The sequence below is a fragment of the Cryptococcus neoformans genome, chromosome 8, assembly GCF_000149385.1.
Source record: "Cryptococcus neoformans var. neoformans B-3501A chromosome 8, whole genome shotgun sequence".
NCBI classification, from domain to species: Eukaryota; Fungi; Basidiomycota; class Tremellomycetes; order Tremellales; family Cryptococcaceae; genus Cryptococcus; species Cryptococcus deneoformans.
In genome coordinates, this window is record NC_009184.1 from 560,215 (window position 1) to 578,982 (window position 18,768).

The window sequence follows — 18,768 nt, forward strand, 5'->3', positions numbered from 1 at the left end:
CCATCCAGCCACTACTGTCTCCCAATCCTGCTACACTCAGTCCATAGTGGCAACTACAGCTTTCATGTTGAACCCGTCAGTGGCTGCAACGTTTGCCGGGGGAAACAACTACCACAGGGGTAACTCCGCTGCACCTCTCAACATGCTCTCCCATCCGCCCTCCAGACTTTCTCCGCCTCCAGGGGCGGATATATACGGCGTGACAGCATCTTCATCAAGTCAACAACTGCCAGTGGCAGGTTCTTCCGCTACGTATCCCACACAGCTGCCTCAAACAGCCGCACCGCTCACGGATACGAAGAAGCAAGGCCAGAACCTTCCTAAACGAGGTTACCGGGCTTGTGTGAGTATCCAAAAGGCCCAAATTCTTACAATCAAACTGACATGAGCCTATTGCTTGCTTCTGATCAATCGGAATCACCTGAAATCGATAGACCAACTGTCGACTCAGAAAAGCTCGTTGCGACCGTGCGTGACCCTTTCTTCCCAAAGTTGAACGTGGCTGAGACCAGGGTAGTTGGGGATGTAAACTCCCCGTCAGAACCTCCCTGCTCGCGTTGTCGAAGGGAGCAGCGTGACTGTGTGTTTCTTCCTAGCGTGCGTCAACATATCACATCTTGCGACCTTTCGACTGACAGTGTGTTTGGTGCCGCCAGAAACGGCGTCGCAGAACATCTGTAGCTGACCCTGCTTTACGGGAAGAAGCTTTGGATCTTCCACAGACTGAAATCTATCCTGTCCAAGCAGCAGCAAGGCCATCAAGTGCCAATGCACATTCAGGCGGGGCTCAAGGGGCTCCCAGCGTGTCTCAGTCTCTCAGTCAACAAGGTCCCCCTCTTGCCTCTGCCTCATCCGTCAATTCTTCTTTCCCCCAGCTTCCGAAGCCGGCGGCCAATAAGGATGATTCCTCCAGCAGGATGCCCTTCACTCAAACCGGAATCTGGAACGAGACAGTGCAACAACCCACCAGTACTGAAGATCAAGGTAAACAACAGGTGTTTCCTTCTTCTGCTACATATCCGACCATGCATTCCGTGGGCTCAACTCAACATCACACTGACACCACTACTCCAGGCTCATTGGGCGGATCATCTGCCGCTTCAACCACCGCTTTGTCACCACAGTATCGCACCAAAAAACGGAAAACTGAGCCCAGCAATCGAAAGATTGTCAACGCCAACTTGAGCAACGAGATGGATGCTTTGGAGATCCTGGCGAATGCTGCAACTGATGGGGATGATGAGGGAGAAGATGGTAAAAGGAAACAGCCACACGATCCGAAGAAGGTCACCTGGAATGTTGGAGAGCAATACAAAGCGCCTATGAGGGAGTTGAGCGATTTTCATTTGATAAAAGCTGGCATTTTAGACGAACATGGTCTTCATGCCATGGTAGACAACTTCTTTCGGTACTATCACCCAGCACTTGTACGTGACATATAATGGGTCTTCGTATCACCGCTGACTTTTTGGCAGCCTATCTTCCAAACAGCCCGTATCCCGAGGTGCAGGGAACAACTACTCGATCTCGCTCACAATGATAGTTTCCTTCTTACTTGTATAGTCGCTGTCGCGTCTAGACATCCGTCTGATAATCGATACAAAGATGTTCATGACAAAACATGGGCAGTGATTAGAGACGCCATGAGCGATTATTCTTTCACCGGTCTACCTGGATCGGTTGGTTTTGTAGAGGGAGTGCTTCTTCTTGCAGAACACCTCCCTAGAGAAAGGGGAACACCCCCACGAGGAACAAGTGTAGATATGCTTGCCGGACCTGGGACTGAGACGGCTGGAGTGCATGGCACAGACAACAGGAGAAGCTGGTCTTTGATCGGCTTGGCCATTCGTGCGGCATATCTCCTGGGGTGTGAGTATGATTAATAGCATGACATGACCCGCGCTAACGTTTACGTCTAGTGGACCAAATTTCGTTGGAGATTGACGAATCCAGTCGTACTCCTGATGTAGAGCGAGCTAGAAGTGTTTGGACCTGGTGTTATTTATATGATCGAACGATAGATAAGTATTACTTCACTTCATCAAATAACCTCTGGCTAACATTCTCGGCACGTCTTCGAACAGGTCTCGCTTTCTGGTCTAGAGGTCCTGCTCTGTGTTTTGTGGGCTATTCTCACATATCACAAACGGGAGAGGTAGCTGCCAGACTCAACTTCCCTCTGCAATTATCTCCTGGGGCAGAGCTAGATGGGAGAGCTCATGATGACTCGGCATCGCTTATGCAATCCCTTGTGGAGCTCACTCAAGTGATGACCAACGCCCATGACATCCTGTATCCAAGCAAGCTTAGAACAGAAGTGTTGGTCAAACAGGGAGAGTACTTCTTGTTCTTGGACCATTTCAGGCGAGGTGCGTTCGGTCTATCGTTACTGGGGACTGTAAATATTAATTTTCTTTTTCAGCTCTTGACAGCTACCGTACTATCTGGAAACCCAAACAATGGTCGAATCGTACTCTTGAAGAGTTAAGCTGGATGACATTTCATTACGTTAGGTGAGTAAACCAAGTATAGTCTCGCGATACAATGATTCGGCTGTTGATGTTTATCGCAGATTGTACATTTCTTCATTTGGATATTCCGCACATATAAAGAGAGCTCAATGGCGTGGAGATAAGGAGGCTTCGACCGGTCGAGATGGCTCTCGACAGGCAGTGCAGATATTTCCTCGAGGTATGTCTGACAGTCAAACCTTACTCGGATCAAATGCTGATAAAGCTCTTAGGCTCTGCAACGTCTCCCGATGCTCTTTACATCTATGATTCCATTGCAGCTGCCAACGAGATTCTACATATTTCTCTGCGTCTTGCGCAAATGGGTAGTCTCCGTTATCTTCCTTCCCGATATCTCATCAACATATCGTATGCCGCTGTCTTTGCGTTAAAGAGCAGTTACTCTGGCGCTGTAGAAGAAAAGGATATGCATAGGTAAGCCACATCGCAGACTACTGAAGATCGCGCTAAAGCATCGCAGAATCAGAGAATTAGTCGACCATGTGTGTACGGGATTGGTGCTATCCTGTCCTGATAAGGACCATCCGGCCGTTCGTTACGGACAAATGTTGAGAATGCTGGCTAAACGACTGGAAGAGCTCCATGATGCGAGTGTAAGTCACAATTAGTGCCTCTTTAGACCTGTGTATTCACGTCCTTTTATAGGCGGTTCCGTCTCGTTATCCCTCGCCTGAGCCCGTCGAAACGACTTCCAACTCAAATGCATCCCCCCAAGCAAGCCAAGACCAACCATCTGTTTTCCCTTGGCCAGCACCTCCCAACGCTTCGACCGAACATAGCGCCCCTACTCCAGCTTTTCAACTTCCCCCCTTCCCCGACATGTCTTTTCTTACGAACAACCAAGTTAATCCCGATTACCTGGGCGAAAATAATACGTCGAATTCAGAGAAACAAGCAGCAATGTTTGACTATGGGGACACCAAATTTGATTTCGATCTAAAGGGTTTCTGGGATGACTTCTCGCTAGGCGAAGGAAGCGGTTTTCCGTTTAGATGATCACCTAACTGACAGGCTGTTGACTCGAGTGTAACCCAGTTAATGCCTTTTTGACTTTGTAAATATAGAATGACGTCTTGCATGTACATATCTATGCCATCTCTTCTCGTACCCACTTATCTGGTCTTATCACAAATGCCTGGCTGAAAGACGAACAACTATCAGATGACCTTTCAGTACTTCTTGTATGTACTGACGACAACATGTTTAGATACGAATGCGTCAGAATGAGGGTCCCTTCCTTTCGTAGATTTGGCGATATATCAAGCTACCGTTGTCGACCTGCATTCTTCCACTAGATAAAAATGGTGCGTAGTCAGAGGATGCTCAGAGCTGAAATTCGGTAGTTAGATTTTTCATGACATTTGCTGTCCGATAGTGGTGGTTTGTATGTTGCCTGACCGCCCATGCCGCGAAGACCTACATTTCAAGCTATCCATTACGTTAGCTTAAAACTGAATAATCGAGGCTGTTAGGCAACACTATGCTTTATAGTAATTATACTTGACCTCTGCCTTTTTCCCCAGTGAAGGAAGTAAGGATTATCAGATACATGGCATAACTACAATGACGCCTCTCGTGTTCAAAAGGATTTTATAGTTTACCTTACGGCCTCAAATAGTCTATGATCAATCAATCAATCTCTTACCACTCTCGCATCGCACCATCTTCTCCTCGGAAAAGAGGATTAATCCACGGTTCGAGCTCAGCCGCTTCAGCTGCCTCCTTCCTAATCATATCTTCGTTGAGTTCAATGCCCAAACCAGGAGCAGTAAGCAGCCCGATAGAACCATTCTCGATGTCGAAGACTTCAGGGTTGAGCATGTAGGACAAGAGATCCTTGCCCACGTTGTAGTGCATCTTCAAGCTCATTTCGCAAATGACGAAGTTAGGCGTTGAGAAACCGACATGAAGAGAGGCGGCGAAGGCCAAGGGACCGAGAGGACAATGAGGAGCAAGACCAACATCGTATGCTCTAATACACATTCAATTTTCCGTCTCAACCAGGAAAGACGGGCACAACTCACTCGGCCATAATAGCAATCTTTTTTGTTTCAGAAATACCACCAGCATGAGCAATGTCGGGCTGGATGAGGTCGATACAGCCAGATTCAAGGTATGGTCGGACATCAAGACGAGTAAAAAGTCGCTCTCCGAGCTAAACGACAAGAGTTAGTCCAATTACGATGACGTACGCGTGCCAGGCTGCTTACAGCAATGGGAATGTTAGTCTTGTTGTACAAGTCTTTAAGCTCGTTGACATGCCCTGGCAAAAGAGGCTCTTCAATGAAGAAAGGTCTGTGGGGCTCGAGGCCAGCAGCAAGCTGCTTTGCCATGCCTTTATGGACTCGACCATGGAAATCACTACATCCAATCAGTTCCCATTACTCACGAAGATAGACAGACACACTTACAGTCCAGCGTCAATACCAACTGCCTTCACTTCTGCCAGTCTCTTTACAGTATCATCGAGAGCATGGGGGGAATCGAGCCAGCCAATTGATTCGGTTGCTGTATGGTTATCAGCATCCGTAATCGGATATGATTGCATGAGAACTCACCATTCATCTTGACAAAGCGGAACCCCTGTTCTTTCCTGGCCTTGGCCTGTTCTGCAACATCAGAGGGTCGGTCACCACCACTGCGAGTGACTTATTAGCCCAATCATTGTCAAGATTTTGAAGGACTTACACCCAGCCGTAAACATCACATCTCTCTCGAACCTTGCCGCCGAGCAGTTCCCAGACGGGGACGCCGAGGACCTTGCCCTTGATATCCCAAAGAGCGATATCCACACCACTCATGGCAGACATAAGGACTTCGCCACCTCGGTAGAATCGATGTCGGTAAAGGTAGGTGTAAATTTCCTCAATGTTCATAGCATCCCAGCCGATTAATCTGCACATGGTAAGCACGTATGTTTGTGAAGAACAACAATAGGCTCACCTTCTGGCAATGTCTTTCATACTACCTTGTACGGCTTCAGTGTGACCTTCCAGAGTTCCTTCACCCCATCCAACGACACCTCCTTCCGTTTCAATTCGGACAAAGAGCCACCTCGGACGCACGTAGAAGGTTTCGATCTTCTTGATCTTAGTGGAGCCAGCTTGGCCAGCACTAGGATGAGGCTGTACTGCGAGTGAGCACTGGAGGCCCTTGTTATATTTCAAGGCCAGGTCGGAAGGAGGAAGGTAGACTGCCTCCCGGTCGGCTTTCACGGATGAATCGGTGGTGACATTCACTGGCTGAGGGGGGTTGGCAGACATTATGGCTAGATGATTCGACAGGTCTTTGCGGGTAAAAAGTAGACAGTAATGGGATTAGACTTGTGTTTTGATAGTGACGTTCTTTATAAAGGTCGGCTAGACACTCGGACTTGGAGCGCGGTCGTCGAGCAGAAATTCGGACCGAAGTTACCGACGGCAATTGATGGGCCACCGTCTTTCTTGCATTGGGGGGCGAATCAAGGTTGACAGAGGTCTAACGAGGTAACAATTGGTAGGTGATGTACTCTTCCCATCTCTGAGACGGATTGTGCCCAGCAAGGTATATAGGAAGGCAATTTCTGCACGAGTATGCTCTGCTGCAAACTACAATAGCCTACTAACTCACAAGGAACAATTCTCTTCTTCAACCGCCGACCTATTTTCCAACACCGCCGAGTACCGAGATACTACTGACCGCGCCTCCGTCTTCAACGATTGCTTCCGTTCCAAGTCAATGACGGACTGCGCCGCCACAGAAAGCGAGCGGGATCATTCACGGATATCGCATATTTGCATACAATCTGATTTTGGAAGAAATCGGGTTGCTGCTAACGGACACCATTCCTATAGTGCATCTCTTCTTAATATGGGACACGCTCATGCACAAATAAGGGGATCTATATTGCTCTCTCTGTTGGGGCTGAAGAATTGAATACAATCATCACGCGCTCAAATCTACATTAACAGCCCGTCTGGCCTTGCGTGAGAGGAAGACGGAGGACTCGGCTGTCTGTCGGTTCTCGCCGATTTTACGGTCCATTCCGTCCTCATTATTCCAAATCCATCATCATGACTTAAGATTTGCCGATTAGATAGGTCTTCTGCGGAACAAGGAGAGTAGTGAGTAACAAGCAACAAAACCTTATTCCCATCCGTTTGGCTTGGCTTCATTCCTATGTTCAAGCGTGTGGCCTACGTATCAGAAGATTCTTTTCTTTCCTTATAACCTTTGAATGGTGAATTCCCGAAGGTCTGCAGCAGCTGACAGCAGCTGAGTACTCAAAATTAAGGCAACAGTAATAAAGACAAGTAGCAGGGAAACGGAAGACGTCTTGTATATGTAAGACAACAACAAGTGAGCTGATGCCGACAAATGCCATTAAATACCGAAACCTTCCGCAAAGTACCGGCACTGGGCAGCCCATTCATGTAAGTGATTTTTGGCCGAATATTGCTGCTCTCCACATACTAATTTTTTTCTGGTCCATTTTTTCCTTACTTGTTTCAAGGCATTATGCCCAATCAATCTTCGCTCCCCTGAATCGTTGATGCTCAAACACAACACATTTATCACCCGAAGCATTCCGATTTTGAATCCGAAGAACGGAATTCCTTTATTGTCCCTTTCATCCGGCTGGGCAACCCTTGTTTATCTGTTGCCACCAAACCAGTGGCCCCGCAGGGCCCAGCACCGATGCGGGGAAGCTAGGAATCAAGTATGGGCCTCCAGGTACCCGGTACCAAGACAGAGAGAGGCAAAGGAAAGAAGGTTGTTGTCGGCTGCTTCGACTACGCCCTGGAGCTTACATATATAATGCCTCCATGAGCTCTTCAAATCCCCATTCTGCTTGATTCCCCAACCAGAAATACCCGTCCCACATCCTTTTACCATATATAACAGCAACACTATGTCGCTTGAGGAGAAGTTGAGTCAAGAACACCTTGATCGGGTAATTAGCGAGAAGGACAAACTCGATGATGGCGTCGACCGTCACCTTGCCGTCAAAATCCCGGAATCCTTGGTTGGACTCAGCCCTGAAGAGGTCAACGCTATTGATAGGAAGGCAACATTGAAGTTGGATTTGCTCTTAATGCCAGTATTGATGGCCCTTTACATTCTGTAGGTTGGGTTATGGGCGTGCATTGACCAGGAACTGACTCTCGAGTTCTACACTAGCAACTATCTTGATCGACAGAATATTTCTTCAGCCAAGATCGCCGGGATCATGGACGACCTTGGACTTACAACAACTCAGTACAATACATGCGTCGCCGTGTTGTTCGCTGGATATGTTAGTCTTCAGATCTTTAGTAACATCTTCGCTTCAAAAATCAACTACCCAGGTGTCTGTAAGTCTATAACCTCTCTTTGGGTTCACAAGCAATGACTAACGTTTTTGTCCAGACATTTGTGTTATGTGTGCTATTTGGGGTGTCATCTCTGGTTGCACTGGTGCCGTCCAGTCCTATGCCGGTCTTGCTGTATGCCGTGTAGTACTTGGGTTCGCGGAGAGTGCATTCTTCCCCGGTGCTGTGTACCTCAACTCCTGCTTCTACACCAAGAAGCAAATGGCCCTTAGAACAGCCATTCTGTACTCGGGATCCCAGATCGGAAACGCTTTCGGTGGTCTTTTTGCTTTGGCCATCCTCAATCTTGACGGTGTCCATGGTCTTGAAGGTTGGAGGTGGCTCTTCATCGTAGAAGGTAAGCGGGTAATGGCAGTATCCATCGAGCGTAACTGGTCGCTGATAGGAAACAGGCGTCTTGACTGTTGGTCTTGCCATCATTTTCGCAACGTTCATCCCCAACAAGCCCGGAACCATGAAATGGCTTTCACAGCAAGAAAGAGACCGCCTCACCTATCGATTGGAAGTTGATAGATCATCCAAGGATGCGACAGATGAAGTCACTGTTTGGACTGCTTTCAAAATGGCCTCATGCGATCCTAAGACTTGGCTCCTTTGTGCAGTTCTTTACTGCAATTACATCGCGGCTTCGGTCACCAACTTCTTCCCTGTTGTCGGTAAGTGGATTTCTGTTGATGAATTTTGTTTCTAAAGCTAACAATTGTTGACAGTTTCTGGCCTTGGTTTCAACCGAACTGTGACCCTCGCCATCACTTGCCCTCCTTACGTCCTCTGTTGCTTTTCCATCTTGATAATTGGCTGGCATTCCGATAAGAAAAATGAACGAACACTTCATATCATTTGTCCTTTCTTTATCACCATTATCGCCAATATCCTGGCTATATCGACTACAAAGATTGCGCCACGATATGTTGCTATGTGTCTTCTTCCTTCCTCATTTTACGGTGCAACCTGCTGTGTGCTTTCCTGGATCAGTTCGTCCATCACAGGTCCTGCGGTCAAGCGTGCTATCGCTATTGCCATGTAGGTTAAAGTTCAAAGTCCCACATAAGATCTCGCTGAATAAATGCCACAGTATCAACGCCGTTTGTAACACCCCCAACATTTGGACATCATATCTCTATTACGACGCTCCCCGTTACGTTGCGGCATTCGGAGTGGATTTGGCCGCCAGTGTTTTGACTATTGCTTTCGCAGCGTTAACTTACCTTTATCTCCGTCGCCAGAATAGCAAGATTGAGCGCGGGGAACCTTTGCCTGTCTCAGGTCCCTCTGTCGTACAACTTGAGGCTGGCTTTAGATATCAGTTGTAAGAAGCTGAGACTTTGTGAAAGACAGCCTATTTTAGCAGTCCGGGTTTAACACTACAGCTATATATCATAATAATTGGGTGCTCAGTTGGGTTCAGGAATATTTTGGTTTCAAATACTGAAGGCTTGTAATGTTAAGAATGGTAGTTATCATTGAAAAATATGCACTCCGTGTATGTTTGAACAAAAGCCCTTCATCTTGAGGTCAGTGTTAAGAACAGCAGGAGACGGAGGCAGTCCACCGCTGGCTGTTGTAGATTGATACATCTGCACCATGACGCACATAAAGCACATCAGCTATCAAAAAGGAGCACCAAACACACTTTCGGAACTTCGTGGTTTTTTGCACCCTGTTCCTGGACAACAACCGATCCAAATTTTAGCGTGTTTGACTAGTTTGTCAGTAGTCCAACGAAGCAGACCCAAACAAGTTACTACTCGATTATTTAGACCCTTGACCTTATATTATGTATATGTTTGCTATTATTGTGTGTATGCTTCACTAGTACTACTATTGCACAAGCTCGTACAGTCGTCGTACGCCCGAAGTTTTATTTCTCCGTAGAGTGATGTACGCGACGTGAGGAGTAAGTAGTCTGTTAGCTTGATGGCGATAATGGGGAAGGGTACTTTATTGACGCGATGTATTATTTTTTGACCATGGCTTGTCTACTTGATGCTATCTATACAACTTGAAGTTGTCATTCGCTTGGTACTTCTTCTTGCCATTCCTCCTCCTTTTCGAGAGCGGTTTTACGCGCCGACCAACTGTCATCGAACTTAACGATGTCGCCTTCGTTCCTTCCATTGATTTCTTCCGTCTTCGCAATACATATTCTGTTTTTCGCGTTTACCAGCTTTACTCAAACACACGCATACCCGCATAATCGTCGGCAGGGCGTTGCTTTGACGCGAGAGGGTTCGGAACCGTCACATGAGGCAGCCCAATCGATTCTGACCAACTCTGGTTCTGAATTGGGGCAAAGTTCTACAGCTTGGAACCAGCCTGATTCAACTTCTGCCGCTGTCTCCAGAACAGCCAGTGTTACGAGCGGCCCTACCACTAATGAGCTGACTAGCAACGCGATGTCCACCTTGTCACCTACCACTGTCGCCAGCGATTCCTCATTGACAGAGACCTTAACTTCGTCAACGCCGGTAACGACTTCCTTTACCCCTGTTTCGGGTCTCGCCTTCCCTTCGGTAACCCCGTCCCCATCAATCACTGCCTCTTCCTACAAAACCCTCACTTCCTTCATACCTTACATTCTCTCCAATGCCAACTCCATAGCAGTGCACTCGTGGGAACTAGGGGCCTTCACAGAGACTCTTCTGGAGGTATACTACCCCCAGCTAACTCCTTTCGGATGGGACGGTAGAGCATTCGATGGAGAGGACATTCCTTGGAGCGTCTTGAAGATAGCGAAGGATGCTATTTCACATTATAATTGGACCGGTGCTCCAGGGCAAGATTTCGGTAAGAATTTACCGGATTATCTTTTTCCTGATACTACACCTCATGCCCACGTCTCTCAGGCTCTAGTAGGAGGTGATGGAGCATTGGGGGATCCTGTATCATTGGTACCAGCTGTCTGGTTGCTGGCAAGATTCGCCAGACAAGACGACGTCAGGGACAAGCTGGGTCTGAGATGTCCAGAAGACTACGCCTGGGCAGTGGGAAATCAGCTCGACTACTTATTCAATGGGCCCGCAAGTGACAACGGTATATTCAGGTTTGATTAATTCCCAAGACGGATGTTGATGAAAGAGTGCAGGCACTATCTCTCAGAGAGAAGCGGGATTTGAAGTATGGTCCGACATGGGGTATATGATACCCCCTTCTTTGGCCTATCTTGGGCTTGACATCTCGGACGATAGTTTATTGAAGAAGGCTCTTGAACAATTCAGTTTGGAAAGTTCAGCCATGCTTGACACTGACCAGCTCATATATCAACACATCCCTGCAACGGATGCAAGATTGTGGGCAACTGGTAATGGATGGATGACTTACGGTCTGATGCGCGATGTCAGTTATTCTTCTGGAATAGACTTTTATCACGATTGACTTTTTGCAGCTCGCATCTGTGAAAATGTCTTCATTCGCCGAAGACTTGTCCTCCTTGAAGTCTGACGCCGAACAAACAATTGCCGGTGTCTTCAAAGCCCTTTTTGATCAACTTGGTGTAGGTCTTCCCTGCCATCCACTTGCTTTGAACATTGACATTCCTCTAGGAAGATAGTCTGCTCCCTGATTATATGCTTCAAGGCAACTCAACTTTAGCATTGGGAGATACAGCAGGGACAGCCCTGAGTGTCGCAGCATACTATCGCTTCCTCGAAATTGCACCTCACCTGACTAGCCAAGACTTGACTGCTAAAGCGGAAAAGGCCTTCGATGGGGTCGTAGCAAAAATTGACGATGATGGTTGGGTGACGCACGTAAGTTCGACAGAAAAATTTTATGGTTCACTCTGATACTCCAGCAGTGTGTCGACCCGATGGGCACGTACGGTTGGGTTGTCTACCCGGAAGATCACTCACTGCACTCGCCGGAGGGACAGGCGTTCGCTGCCAAGATGTGGAAGGCTCGTACGGATGCCGGATACTAAATATCTAATCTTAGTATCTTCATACTTATTTCCCTTTTTGGCAATCTTGACATAAAACCCTTCAGTATTCTTCAATTTGCGTATAGAATTCGTAGGACATTTGCCCTGTTCGGAGGCTGGTCTTCCGTACAGCTATTTGATAATGACACTGTAAAATTTTAGAGTATGCTGGTCGATGACCGAGTGCTTCCTCCGGTGCTAAGGTTGAAATTTTGTGCCATCGACTATGAAATGGAATCGACAGTTTATCATTCTAATGGGCATATCTTGTAACATGTCGTCCTACATGACAACGCAATCTTCTCTGACAGACAAGGCATACATGGCCTGTATTGCATCAGCACATTGCATTGGCTTGCTAGTTAAAAACTGACCTTGTCAACAGTCTTTTCAATCTTCTTCCAGTCAGACCTTCTCTGAATAAACTCGTAGATACTTATTCCTTTGTCAGGATGCGGGCTATCCTGGATTATCGATAGACTTACTCTTCAGGAGTGAAAGCGCCCCCATATCTTGATACATCCCTCACGATCTGCGCCAAATCCTTTGCATCAGACACGATGTACACATTTCCAAGCATTTTGAGATCAGAAAAGTCATCTGTGATACGCTGCTGCTTCAGCGAAGAGACAAAGTCATAATAGGCATTCAAATCCGCGATGACTTGGAAGCCACCTTCGAGAGAGATGATTTGTCGCTTAATATGACGCTGGATGATACTTTTGAGGAAAATATTGACAATTAACATTATTTCTACAGGCGGGATTTGGATCTCAATTACTTACGCTTCCAAACGGATCCCCACCTCCTGATAGAAAACTTCCAATACCTCCTTAGATGTACTCCCCTTTAACAAGTTGCAATGCATTTCGAGACACATGATAGCCTCTTTACAACCTTGTGTAGGGCCTAGCTCCATTGGCGTACCCTCCACAGGATAATACTCTCTAGGACCAGTCTTGACCAGTATTATATGTTCAACCTGTGTCGTTCATCAGCACCTTCGTTGTTGAGTGATGCCATCATCGATTATATAACTAACCTGATTCATCAGCACCTCAATCCCAGCATTAAGTCCAGCAGCCACGGCGTCGTCCAGGACACTCTCAAACCTTTTTTTCTCCCTCATAACTGCATTCAAAAAGTCCGTTTTATCGACATATGGCGATAGCTCTTTATCGAAGTAGACTTGAACCATAGACTGAATGGTATCACCTATGTGGACAAGTTCGAAAAACTGTAAAAGGGGCGCAACGCTAGTTGTTTCTTCGTGTTCAGCAGGTTTGTAGGTGCTCATCTGATTTGTAGCTCTACGCAACGATTAATATGAACGTCCTCGAATCTGACGCACTCACATTTTGAATCCAGGGGCAATATGCCTGTCTCCAACCGCCTTTAACAGGAAGATAAAAATCTCTTCAATCGCCTCTCTCACCTTCGTTCCGACCTTCCCGGGATACTTCACAAACGTCTCTGCTCGTTTCAAGGAATCTCGATCCACCTGAATTAACTCTAACGCGGTATCAAGTGAAACGAGAAGCTGAAGGCGATCAAATGATTTGTTGTTTTTTGGACTGGGTGTGGATGGATGAGAGCTTTCCAGCGAACCAGCAGCTGACCTCGCATGGGAGTCGTTCGAACTGCTCGCATGACTAGGCTCTAGAGCTTCTTTGACGTTCTCTACATTTTCTGTCACTCTCACTCCTTCCATAATATCGTCATTCGTCATATCTTCTGCTGTCTTCTCATCCACATCTGTCACTTCGAATACTACCTCCTCGCCGTCTTTCACCTCTTTGACGACTCCTCCTTTACCGGTCCATTTTTGCGGATTGAGCATCGCCAGACCGCTCACAGCTTGAGTTCCGCCGCTGACGATCGCGTTGACACCGAAGGTGACAGTACGGGGTACAATAGTGACAGGAAGAAGCAAAGCATCCTTGAATGAGGCAAGGACATTGCGCTTAACTTGGTCAGGGTTGGCGGAGATTAGGAAGGTAGGGGTGTGTGACTTGGAAAGTTGTTCAGAATCACTCGTGCCCAGCTAATAAGTCATAAGCTGCAAATCAGATCAAAACTGATGGGGCTCACTTGTTGTTCCCATATTCGGCAGATATCCTCTAGATGATGTTTGACACGTTCAGTTTCATCATCTAAATAGTCATCAAGATGCTCTTCAAACATGTGAAAACTGCAAGAACCACAGTATGTAAGCACAATTTTTTCCGTCTATGGATCACAATGATTATACTCACACACTATCCTCAACTTGCTCCTTCTTTATTACATTTTGCTCATCTCCTAGCACCTCCATGGCTACATCCACGAGTTTCCATGCTTGGACAAAGGTAGCCGCGGCAGCACGTAAGAACAAGTCTTGCGAAACTGCACGTGCTTGGGAAAGAAGGGGATGGATGTATTCGCCGATCTATTTTGTCAGTCTAAGTATTTAAGTTGCTTCAGCTGTTAGAAAAATGAACACACAACTTCGTTGGATAGTCTGTCGCAAAATGATAAAACCACCTTTGCTTTGGAAGGAAAAACGGAATGGGCTATCTCAGCATCTATCCTGAAAGCCTCCAGGACGTGTGACATAAATGCGTCCATGGGAGTGAAATCCAGCTGGCGAATTGTAGCTCCTGACTGTGTCTGTACCTTACTACAATATCACTCGTCAACCAGCAGCCGTGTTACGAAAATGATATAGTTAGAACTCACATAATGTTTTCCAAGGAATCCCACCTGGAAGTATCATAGAACACCTCTCTTTTCTCCACCCACACTCTTCCACATTCCCACTTTTCCCTATCCCCACCACCAGCTTCCCAAACTTTCCAACTACTTTCAGCAGCTTCCTTCATGCCTTCTTCGTCCTTCTTTCCGTCAGACACTTCAAATGCTACAAGACAGGTCGAATCAAAACGATCAGCCGCAGCTAGTAATGCTTGGCGAAGGAAACCCCAGTCACGTAAAGGCTGAAGTTGCGGTGATAGAAAACGTATGAGAGAAAGCAAAACAGATGATTGATGGGAAAGTGAGGGTGGCAAGGCAGTGGTGGGTGAAGGAGGAAAGAGTAGGGAAAGTGTTGAACTGGGTGACGGGGATGATCGGAGGTGTTTGCAGAAAGGCAGAAGAGAGAGGTGGTGTGTTTTATAGGCTAAATAGTATGGACCTGGCGAATGGGATGAAAAAGAGGCGGAAGGTAAAGGCATAGTAGGAGTAAGAGCGAAGAAACCTGTCGTCCGACCATGTGAGCTACTGCTGCCCGTCGGTCGTGAAGGTAAGGGTAAGTCCTCAAAGTCCAAAAGGTTCTGCTCCTTCGAAGTGCCCCATTGCTGTGTATTGGTGCCAAATTTGCCTTGAGGTACTGTCGGTTTAGCGGTCTCAAAATCCCCAAAATCCACATCTTCAAATACATCCTTGTCCTGCCCTGTGAAGTCCCCAAAGTCATCTTCAAGAACTGAAGCTTGCTGGGCTGGAAAGGACGGTTTCCTCTGAGTTGATACTGGCGGCTTGAGTTCATTATCCTTCAAATTAGCCGTGAACGAGGCTATATCAGATCAGCCCTGAATGTTAATACGTATGTAGCTCACCAATGGACTCGTGCTCTATGCCAAGGAGGGTGCATCTCCATTCCCAACCTCTCTCGTCTTTAACCAGGTGGGCAAATGCTCTGTTGACCCTCGCAGCATTTGGTAGATCGGGAATGGGTAATAGCTCGATAATCCTAAGTATGACATCTTCTGGCCATCTACCTATGAATTGTGCAGGTGCTCCTGAGCGTGGACCATGTTTTGAAGGCTTGAGGACCGAAGCAAAGCGATTCGAGAGATGGGATGCTGACTGAAATTGTGGTCTTGAGGGAGCTATGGGTGCCCATTTGTCCATCCTGGCAGGGATATATGTGTTGTATGCTTTTCAATCACTTTGGCTGGCGAATTGGCTATTGCGATCAAACTGTGTCTTTATCGACTTTTCATGGACGAGCGACACATAATAGCAGCAGCGAGTTATACGCACGTAGTAACAAATGAAATAGCGACTAAGCCGATCCGTGCCTACACGAGCCAGCAGTTCAGTTACTTGGGAGCCTAGCAAAAGCGCGTGTCACCTTTTATAGGCATGGAAAATAGTGAGGGAATTCAAAATGGGAAAAAGAGCCTCCGTCGTGATGATACGTAAGAACGAAGAATCATTAAGAACTTGAACTGTCTGTTGTAAGGCGAAAAAAAATAGGCGATGCAGCTTCTAAGGAGATGCTACCCTGATATACATACTTCACTCCGAAGAGAACGAGAACATGGTTCGAGAGATCATGGTTATTCCCTTCTCTATAAATTAAAACATAGAAAAGGAGGATGTCCCCAGTTGAATTCCCTTTATTAGTTAGCTGTCTATTTCCATCATCTCTCCCTCTATTATTGATCAATGACAATGAACATAAATGCCCTTCCAGTCTTATAGCGCCCCTAATATTACGTGCCTTGCCCTGCAAAGGATCGGCGCTTCTTGAGTGGAAGCTGCTGCTGCGGTCTGCAATCTTTGTTGTGTTGCTTCGTAAGGAGTAGTGTTACCCTCGAGGAGGAGGGGGCACTTGTTGGTTGGTCAGTCTGCATACCTTCATGTACGTTGTCTCTAGGGCGTGTTAGGGTGTGTTCCTAAGCAGAGCCCCAAGCTGATATGTCTTGTTTCGTCCTTATTGATAGTTGATTGAGATTCTTTCCCCCGTCCAAGGATTTCTCAGACATCGATCTTATTAATCCGTGTATCGCCAGGTAGTAGCCCTAGCCATAGTTGTAATGCAATGTATCTGCTTTTCCTGGCCCAACTTTGCTACCACTTATGTCTCAATATTTTATATTTCCCTCTTATCCTGAATCACCTAGGGACGCCCTTTGAGCCTCCATGTTAATCTCTGTGTGATAGTAAGCTGTTTGGGGTGGATTGATGGATAGTGGGGGAGTAACCAAGAATCCAATTTAAAACACGCTTGTTGATCCTCGACAATTGCCCACAAGGATTGTAGAATCGAGACCCAGTAACTAATAATGGCCAATGACCGACGGATGGCCGCTGTCGGAAATAGTTGACTGGCCAAAGGCGATGGGAAAAATGCAAATAAGGACGACGATGCATCCTCTTGTCACGACAAGGGACGGTACAAGGGATAATAGAGGAGAATGAGATAAACATCCGCCATCCACCATGAATGCTCTGTTTATTAACCAGAAGTCAGACAACCAATCCGGGCCTGTTTCTGGGTTTGCGAGCAGCACAGTACATGGAACACGGTTTCATCCCTTCCGTGAGACATTAATTTCGCATGACTACGTTTCCCGCATGTGATTTCCCAATATTCTTTTTTATATCTTATCATCAGGCGGCCTTTCCTTTGGCTCGATTGACTTTAGCGCTTCCGTTCGACGCTTTTGTATTCTTGTTCTTCTTGTTATTCTTCGAATGATCCCCAGGAGAAGGGTTTAATCGCGATAGAAGATCCGCACCAGCAGAATGGGACTTGACATTGGCTTTTTGTTTATTCGCACTGCTGACAAATTTAGGCGTCAAGTTCCCTCCTATCTCTAATAAAGGCTCTTACTCACCCTCCCTGCTGCTTCCTCCTATCATCTTCTTGGCCCGCCTTTCCGATCCTCTTCAGCAACGCCAGACCTGGGGGAGCACTCTCAGCCTGCGCATGCATTGCACCGGCCGCTTTCTTTCCAGACATGCTATTTCTCTGAGCACTGTGTCGTTGCGCCTGCTGGTTGGTTTGTGTTGGTCCTGAGCTAGCCTTGGGCCCTGTGGGGATTGTCTTGCTTTGCTGATTCGCAGGTCTAGCAGGGGCGACGGAGTTCGTTAGGGGGAGAGATACATGCGATGGAAGGACGTGATGGACTTGAAGCACCAGTGCTGAACAGGTAGTTGCATTTTGTGAGCAAAGGTATTGATCATGAAAAATGATTAAACTTACATCCATCAATCGGTTGCCCAGAATATTGAGCCCTGATTCTTTCCGCATCCTCAGCAGTCTCCACATACACAAGCATTACCCCTTGAAAATCTCCATTTTCGCTGTGAAGGCTCGTAACAGATGTTGTGAGGGGTGAGAGATGCAGAGGTTCTGAGAGGAGAAGGTCCTAAAAAGGATAGGAACAGCATCAGAAACTATTTGTTCAAAAAGGGCAATAAACTCACGCGTAAATCACTAGCAGTGATATCGGGAGGCAGGCCAGCGAAAAGAACGCGGTGGGGTTCTCGCGACAAAGGTTCTCTGCTCGGCAACGCCGAAGTGGATGGCGTAGAGTAATAAGCGGCTGGTTGAACTGGCGGTACACCTTGTTCGTAGTTGTTATAGCGAGGATAGGCCATAATGTAATAGTCTTAGGTCGGGTTAGATCGATGGATGTCAAGAAGCGAACGAACGACGGAAAGAATAGTAATTATTGTACGCCAAATGCGTGCGTGTGTAGCGAGTGATACGCACGAGCCCGTAATTAAATTAGAATGCAGAGCGGTTAGCGGGAACAGATTTTCAAATGCTCTGATTACAATTTACAAAGCATATTATTACGAACATAACAAATCAATTATGTGGCCCATGTGAATAGACTTGTATATACCGTACGTATAATTCTATTATGATGGGTCAAATTACTCGCTATTCATCTCTATCAAGCCACATCGGTGTTTCTGGATTATTTATACATCCTGTCATTATAGCATTGATACATACAAAATCATCTACACTGATCTACAAATACCGTTCCATAGAGGGCCTTGGCGGGGCCCTGCCTCGTTTTTCGTTTCGAGGTGATAAACTTGGTGATGGCTCTCTGGTTTCTTTGATATTCAATGTCGCCCTTCCGCTGTCTCCTCCACTGCTGCTAGCCCCCACACTTGGCATTCTTGGTCGGGAATGGACGTTTAACGGGGCAACACTATTCTTAGTAGAAACTGTTGCTTCTCT

At 46.8% G+C, this 18,768-nt stretch overlaps 6 protein-coding genes across 7 annotated transcripts; 3 read left to right on the plus strand and 3 right to left on the minus strand.

Moving 5' to 3' along the window:
• Window positions 1–64: 64 nt before the first annotated feature.
• On the plus strand, window positions 65–3,527 carry CNBH1930 (hypothetical protein; the record flags this gene model as incomplete). Its single annotated transcript, XM_768645.1, has 12 exons — window positions 65–343; window positions 435–468; window positions 518–597; window positions 657–984; window positions 1,075–1,427; window positions 1,476–1,869; window positions 1,920–2,369; window positions 2,423–2,513; window positions 2,573–2,691; window positions 2,744–2,945; window positions 2,992–3,124; window positions 3,177–3,527. The coding sequence occupies 12 exons, from the start codon at window positions 65–67 to the stop codon at window positions 3,525–3,527; spliced, it is 2,814 nt and encodes a 937-aa protein (XP_773738.1).
• A 645-nt stretch (window positions 3,528–4,172) lies between these two features.
• CNBH1940 (hypothetical protein) lies at window positions 4,173–5,794 on the minus strand (the record flags this gene model as incomplete). The annotated part of the gene is made up of 7 exons (XM_768646.1): window positions 4,173–4,503; window positions 4,556–4,686; window positions 4,742–4,892; window positions 4,943–5,039; window positions 5,090–5,169; window positions 5,220–5,426; window positions 5,475–5,794. 7 exons carry the CDS (start codon window positions 5,792–5,794, stop codon window positions 4,173–4,175), a joined length of 1,317 nt encoding a protein of 438 aa, XP_773739.1.
• Window positions 5,795–7,422: 1,628 nt separating this feature from the next.
• CNBH1950 (hypothetical protein) lies at window positions 7,423–9,195 on the plus strand (the record flags this gene model as incomplete). Its single annotated transcript, XM_768647.1, has 6 exons — window positions 7,423–7,634; window positions 7,692–7,864; window positions 7,920–8,219; window positions 8,275–8,538; window positions 8,593–8,905; window positions 8,958–9,195. 6 exons carry the CDS (start codon window positions 7,423–7,425, stop codon window positions 9,193–9,195), a joined length of 1,500 nt encoding a protein of 499 aa, XP_773740.1.
• A 783-nt stretch (window positions 9,196–9,978) lies between these two features.
• Window positions 9,979–11,801, plus strand: CNBH1960 (hypothetical protein; the record flags this gene model as incomplete). Its single annotated transcript, XM_768648.1, has 5 exons — window positions 9,979–10,915; window positions 10,968–11,218; window positions 11,268–11,375; window positions 11,425–11,631; window positions 11,679–11,801. The coding sequence occupies 5 exons, from the start codon at window positions 9,979–9,981 to the stop codon at window positions 11,799–11,801; spliced, it is 1,626 nt and encodes a 541-aa protein (XP_773741.1).
• A 282-nt stretch (window positions 11,802–12,083) lies between these two features.
• On the minus strand, window positions 12,084–15,689 carry CNBH1970 (hypothetical protein; the record flags this gene model as incomplete). The annotated part of the gene is made up of 11 exons (XM_768649.1): window positions 12,084–12,128; window positions 12,176–12,236; window positions 12,287–12,520; window positions 12,587–12,783; window positions 12,844–13,111; window positions 13,157–13,845; window positions 13,893–13,992; window positions 14,057–14,229; window positions 14,286–14,460; window positions 14,520–15,351; window positions 15,395–15,689. 11 exons carry the CDS (start codon window positions 15,687–15,689, stop codon window positions 12,084–12,086), a joined length of 3,069 nt encoding a protein of 1,022 aa, XP_773742.1.
• A 1,488-nt stretch (window positions 15,690–17,177) lies between these two features.
• CNBH1980 (hypothetical protein) lies at window positions 17,178–18,170 on the minus strand (the record flags this gene model as incomplete). 2 transcript variants are annotated; one of them, XM_768650.1, is made up of 4 exons in its annotated part: window positions 17,178–17,346; window positions 17,405–17,711; window positions 17,773–17,938; window positions 17,997–18,170. In XM_768650.1, 4 exons carry the CDS (start codon window positions 18,168–18,170, stop codon window positions 17,178–17,180), a joined length of 816 nt encoding a protein of 271 aa, XP_773743.1. The 2 variants fall into 2 exon arrangements, with proteins under 2 accessions (XP_773743.1, XP_773744.1); XM_768651.1 differs by lacking the exon at window positions 17,178–17,346 and having other exon boundaries at window positions 17,401–17,711.
• Between the last annotated feature and the right edge of the window lie 598 nt (window positions 18,171–18,768).